This window comes from Trifolium pratense, linkage group LG2 (genome assembly GCF_020283565.1).
Source record: "Trifolium pratense cultivar HEN17-A07 linkage group LG2, ARS_RC_1.1, whole genome shotgun sequence".
Lineage (NCBI taxonomy): Eukaryota > Viridiplantae > Streptophyta > Magnoliopsida > Fabales > Fabaceae > Trifolium > Trifolium pratense.
This window is the reverse complement of record NC_060060.1, coordinates 23,690,402-23,696,879: the sequence shown is the minus strand read 5'-3', so window position 1 is coordinate 23,696,879 and position 6,478 is coordinate 23,690,402. Positions and strand designations below refer to the sequence as shown.

General features: G+C 32.9%; 1 protein-coding gene across 3 annotated transcripts; it reads left to right on the top strand.

The window, feature by feature from the left end:
- Window positions 1-1,123: 1,123 nt before the first annotated feature.
- On the top strand, window positions 1,124-3,671 carry LOC123905025. 3 transcript variants are annotated; one of them, XM_045954638.1, is made up of 3 exons: window positions 1,124-1,457; window positions 1,997-2,159; window positions 3,041-3,671. In XM_045954638.1, exon 3 carries the CDS (start codon window positions 3,047-3,049, stop codon window positions 3,461-3,463), a length of 417 nt encoding a protein of 138 aa, XP_045810594.1. In that variant the 5' UTR covers window positions 1,124-1,457; window positions 1,997-2,159; window positions 3,041-3,046; the 3' UTR covers window positions 3,464-3,671. The 3 variants fall into 3 exon arrangements, with proteins under 3 accessions (XP_045810594.1, XP_045810592.1, XP_045810593.1); XM_045954636.1 differs by having other exon boundaries at window positions 1,136-1,461; XM_045954637.1 differs by lacking the exon at window positions 1,124-1,457 and adding an exon at window positions 1,511-1,620.
- The last annotated feature ends 2,807 nt before the right edge of the window (window positions 3,672-6,478 follow it).

Here is a 6,478-nt window from a genome sequence, read left to right as displayed (position 1 = left end):
TTAGCTTGTAGAATGGTTGCACATAGTTGTACTCTGAAACTATTTTAATGGTAGAATGGTTTCAGTGAGTAATTTATTAATTGTGTTTGCTTTTGAAACCATTTTGCTGGTAGAATGGTTTCAGTAAGTTGATTCTTAGTTATTTGCTTCTGAAACCATTTAGCTGGTAGAATGGTTTCAGAGATTTGTAGTCTGAAACCATTTTCCTGGTAGAATGGTTTCAGTGAGTTGATGTAAGGTAGTGAAAAATGAGATTAAGGTAGTAAAAAATTGGGTTTTTTTTTTCTGTGTCCAAATCAAACGAACCAAGTCTCTATTTGTAGAGAAAAAAAATTATGAATTTTGGTATAAAAAAAAAATAAAAAATTAATTTACAATGAAATAATTGAGTTTAAAGTATTAAATGAAAAAAAATCACGCACAGCCAATCAGACAGCGACACGTGTCCTGCTTTTAAAAAGTAGATTCTTCTCTCTCCAAGGTGTAATCCAGTGTGGTGCACGCGCTGGAATATGATGGATTCGGATGATCTGGGCTGTCTGATTGATCAGACAGTCTTGATGAGATTAGATCTTGGTTGTCTGATGGAAATTAACGGCCTGTAACCATGGTCCTGCGGTACGCGCGCAACACTGGATCCGCGTCCGTTGATGGTAATTTGGTTAATTAATTAAAAAGCATGGGTATTTTGGTCCAACTGAAAAGGTGCACTTTGCTAATTTAGACCCAACTGGGTCTAAATTAGCAGCCCCTTTAAATAAACTATTACATTAAATATAAAATTAATTTTACAAATAATTAAAAAAATCACAATATTAAAATTTTAATAATCCATATTTTTCGTATCGCCCGGGTAAGTTATACTAGTTATTACTATTAGTATAGATTTTAGTAAGGGTCATTATTATTATTATTATTATTATTATTATTATTATTATTATTATTATTAATATTATTATTATTATTATTATTATTATTATTATTATTATTACTATTACTACTACTTATATAACAAACAAAAAATATATAATAATAATAATAAAAAAAAAAAATTTGCTGCACCGTTCGGTTCCCCACCCACCCTTTTTTTTAGATTTTATTGTTTTATTTTTAATTAAAACATAAACCAAACCCTAATCTATCCAAATCAAAAAGTAAAGGGGAGGCAAAAGGTTAACACTTAACAGACAAAGTAGAGAAAGAAAAGGAGGCGCCAGAAAAGGAAGGAACTTGTAGCTGCTGCTGCGATTACCTCCGCCACCGTCTGCTGCTGCGATTACCTCCTCCACCGTCTCTTTAACCACCATAAAAAAACTACCTCCACCTTCATCACCATCTCTTTCACAAATAGAACCCATTTTTTCATCCAAAACAAACAGAACTCATTCCATCAAATCAACACTAACACCTCCACCATAGCTAGAACCACCGCCGGACCTCTCCCCCTCTCTCTCTAAGTCGGTTGCTCTCTCTCTCTCTCTCTTTGTCTCGTTTTGTTTTTTTTTATTTTTTTTTATTGTTTCTTATCTGTTTGATTTCACGCATAAATAAGTGTTTTTTTTTTAATTTCCTGAATGAATGAATGTTGTAAAAATACTCTAACCAGTTGCTTTCTCACCAGTTGATTTCTCTCTCTCTCTCTCTCTCTCTCTCTCTCTCTGTGTGTCTCGTTTTTATTTTTATTTTTTCTGATCTGTTTGACTGTTTTTTTTCTTTCTATTTCCCAAATGAATGAATGCTCTAAAAATAAAATAGATAAATATATGAAAATGAATGTTAAATTTATGTTACAAATGTCCTCTTAACGTTGATGCTGTTGTATAAAATTGTTCTATTGTACTTGTATTTGCCACTGATTTTATGTTTTTTTTCTCTGTTCGTAGCACCTATGTTGTTATCTTTGTTGTTATCCTTTTTTTATGGTTCTAAATCCACAATAATTAGTTATATAAAAAGCATGCAAACAATAATTATTGAGCTGCTGTATGTTGTGTAGGTACGCATGACGTCTTTAGCTGGATCAGGAGAGCCACCCTTACCTCCGCCTGGTGGTGGTGGAGATTTAGGTGGGCATAGATCAGACCCACCTAGACGTGGACGAGTACTTCCATAAAAAACCTGACGGGTCATGGGATACAGTAGAAGCGGCACGAGTACAGGTATGTGTAAGTTTCTTTGTTTACTATATTAAATAGAAAAAAGGAGAATGTTTAATTCGCCGATATTTCTTGATTAATGTTGGTCTAGGTATGGTTCCATAAAATATTATTAAGTACTATTAGGTTGGACTTGCAAATATTATTGCCTTAGTAGTCAGTATGTGTTTCCTCCTACTGTTTGTCACATAAAACCTGATTGTATGCTTTTGTGTTGTCTATTCAACATCTAAACATAAATAAGCCTTGTGCTAAATCATTTAGTCAATACACGAGACTGTAATAGATAATGTTGTTGAATCTCACTATGCAGTATCACGCAGGGTTTTTTTGAGTTTTATCTCGTTCTCTAAACTTAACTTGCAGAATTAAAAAACCTATTTTGACCGAACTGTATTTGGGTCATTTTAAAAGTGATTTTTTCTTATCATTTTCTGAATTCAATCTCTAATTAGTGATGTAAAAGTTGAAATAACATAACACCAATATTATGATCTTTTCTACTGTTAAGAGTCTATTTGAAAGAGAAATAGAACGAACATAGCTGAATCTGAAAAATGTTTCATTGATTGAAAGTTGTGTACACTGAACTGTATTTATAGAGCTGTTGTCTGAACCTTACAGCAGAGATACCATTTACACAAATAAAAGCAAAATACATTAATTTAGAGTGTAATTTGGTGGCTGAGATACTTAAGAGCAGGCCAACTATTCTGGAAAGGAGTATAACTATTAGTATTAGCAAGGTCTGCAGGCTTGTATATCTTTCTCTTTTTTTTTCCCTCTTCTGTTTTGGCCTGCTGCTATAATTGCATATCTTTTTTTTTTCTGCTTCTGTTTTGGCCTGCTGCTATTTTATGTTTCCCCACCTTTTCTTTTTGTAGAGGGAGATGGATGAATTCGAGGAAGCTTTTAATGCTCAACAAAATGCTGTTCCACCTAGTGAGCGGACTCCTGAGGAGGTTAGAGATACAATAATGCTGGATCAATTTGTCGAGGTTGCTGGCGGGATGCAAAGAAATCATCTTAGGGGGCAAGGCAATGCATCTTCATTGGTCATAAGGACCCCGATGGGATATAGACTTGATCCTAGCTCCACTTTTAGCTCGAGTAGTTCTTTCGCTCGATCTAATGCAGCTGTTGATTTTGAAGAGATGGAACGTCGACTCAAAGCTGACAATGATGCTCGGGTTCAAGCTGAAGTTGCATCTCAACTCCAATCTCATATGGACACAATGAGGTCGCGGCTCCGAGCTGAAGCAAGGGATGATATTGAATTAATTGTCCAAAGGAGATTATCACAATGAGGTTGCTGCTATATTTTTTTGGTGTTGAGGCTTTTCTTATATGCTTGTTGTGTGCACTACTTTTTTGTTGCTGGTATTTTAGTTCCTATTTTGTTGCCTTGTTGGTGGAACAAAATTTGGTTCTTATTCTATTAGATATTAGTTTTATATTTTTATGTATTTATCAAAAAACAAAATTATATTTTATGTGGTATGATATTTATTTAAATATGTAATATTTTTAATTATTTTTATGTTGAATTTAAATTTTTGTTTTTAATTAATATATTTATAAAATGTGGGATATAGAAATATAATTATTATAATGAAGTAAAACGTAATTAATATATTTTTTAAAACTGCTCATTTAGTGGCGGAATATTCAGCCACAACATTAATTTTATTTGTTTTTTCTTTTATAAACTGTGACCGATTAACTGGCGGATTATTTCGCCACAAAATATTAAAAATCCATTGACTGACTTTGTGGCAGAATCGTTCGCCACTAAATCTGTTTTACTGACACCCACATACTGGCGGATATTTCCGCCACTACATCCAGCAATCTGCAGCCTTCCTGACACACACATTCTAACGGATTTACTGGCAGATATTTCTGCCACAAAATTTACTGGCGAGCGTTTTAGTGGCAGACCTGTTCTGCCACTAAATTAACACTTACTGGCGGAAAATGGCACTTAGTGAGGGATAATTTCTGCCAATAAATCCAGTTTTTCTTGTAGTGACTAGACTAACCAAAAAAATCTTAAAAAATACAATATTTGATTAAAAAATCTTAATAAATAGAGTTATTTAATTTTTTTTATGTGACTCAATTAAAGACATCAAGGTCAACATTGTATTGTAAATTTGTAACTCAACTAACGTACCAATAATCGCATATTCGTAATATGATACTCATATTCTTATTTGATCTGCTGCATCAACGTGGCAAGGCTAGCAGCTTTGATTTATTTTTTGAAATCTTAATTACCAAATATTAGTAACATGGATTTAGACTTTAGTAAGCAACGTAAGGAATTATATTAGGTTGATTTAGACGCTTTGTTGCAATGTTGTCATATTGAAGACGTAAAGTCTAATTTTATATTAATTCTGTTGTTCATCTTGACTCTTGAGCTTTATGATGTTCTTGCGTACAAGGAAGTCAATTTTAGGGACCCTTTGGCGTGTGATGCATATGTGTATGCCTTCTTCATTTGTCTTTCTTTCACTTCATCTCATGTGAATAGGATATCTATCCTCTATTCATAATTGTAGCGACTAATTTTTCGAATCGGGTGGCAAAAATATATGGCAAAATATTTTCTCAAGAGATTTAAACATTGAATGCATTTTTATGACAGAATTTGAATTCAGAATCTCTACACTCTAGTTAATTAAGTCAGAAGCGAGCACGTCGCGCCATTCAATTTTTGACAGATTTAAAACTGTACGCATAATATTGTGCACCTTTCATTTTCTAATAAATTATCTACAAAACAGCACATACAGCCACGCACCTGCGCCTCACGCAGCCTGCCCTGCGCCTTGCGCAGCAGGCAGTGACGAACCCAAGAATTGCTGAAACAATTTGCGCCTCATGTAACTCCTATTGTGCCTCGCGCAAGCAGTAAAATGCAACCAGGATTTTCTGACTTTCTTATTACAGAGATTTCACGTCATACTCAACAATGATCTTGCATGTTTCACTTTTGACATTACTTAATAAGGTCTCATGCAAGTTCGTTACTCTTCTTTATCTAAAATAATACGACATAGAAAATTATGAAACATGTGAAAAACAATTGAAACTTTCCTTCTAGTTAAATATTGGACCAGTTGTACCCAAAAAAATGGAACAGGACCACAAAAATCATAAACGAAACAAGTGTTGTGTAGTTTTAGACTTTAGTTGAATTGAGAGATCACAAGTTTCATTTTTTGTCATATAGTCTAATACTCTAATATATAAAATTTTATCTTTTTAAGATGAATAAATAAATATCGTCAAAAACAAAAAAGATGAATAAGTGAGGATCACGGTTCAAATCTCAATATCTATATATAATGTCTCTAATCGATGAACAGTTCTAATCGGCATCGATGCTTGATGCTTCCAAGGCATGGATGCTTCCATACACGTTCATATATACACACGCACGTTCAATATCCATACATTAATTGTATGCTACGTGTTGGATAATATATGGATCCGGATTTACAGAAAATGGCCAAGTATAATAATGTACTTAATCATGTGGAGATCATGTTAATGAAAAGAAAGAAATAGCCAACTATTCAATTTTTTTATTTGGATTTATTTTATTTTTATTCATAATAATTAATAACTCCGTTATTACACACCAAAAGTGACATAATTCAAGGAAGTTTGGGGACCTTTTAATGAGTTTTTAAGCTTAGAATAAGTGAAATTCATGGTTTTGAAGAGCAGGGCCGGCCCAAGCCCAAAGCAAGTGAAGTTAGGGCTTTAGGCCCCCAAAATTTGGGCCAAGAAATAGGCCTCAATTGTTTTTTTTTTTGTTGGGGAAATAGACCTCAATTTTTAATATAGAGATATTTGTTCCTAATTGTTGACAGTATTTTAGTAATAGCGCAGCGGCTGAAGGCCTTGCATTTTTTAGCTCTTGGTCACAGGATCGAAACTTAACTGTTGCATTTTCAATTTATTTTTCCAAAAATTATTAATAAGCCTCATTTTCCAATGTTTGAATAATAACACACCACCACCACCGTAATTGCTTTCTTGGTGAGTACACCAATATAATTAATTCACTAACAAAGTTAATTTTTTGACCTGATGATTTATTATTTATTATAATTATTCATAAGTGATTAAATTATATTTTACAAAAAATTATCAAAAAAAACTATTTTTTACAAAATTACCTATAACTTCTTTTCTTTTTTTTTTTAAAACTTGATATCCGGCCCTAGGATCGACTAATCAAAGGGACCAATCCCACTATTTTTTGAAAACTTGAAAAAAGTAATTAAAAATAATATTAGAAATAA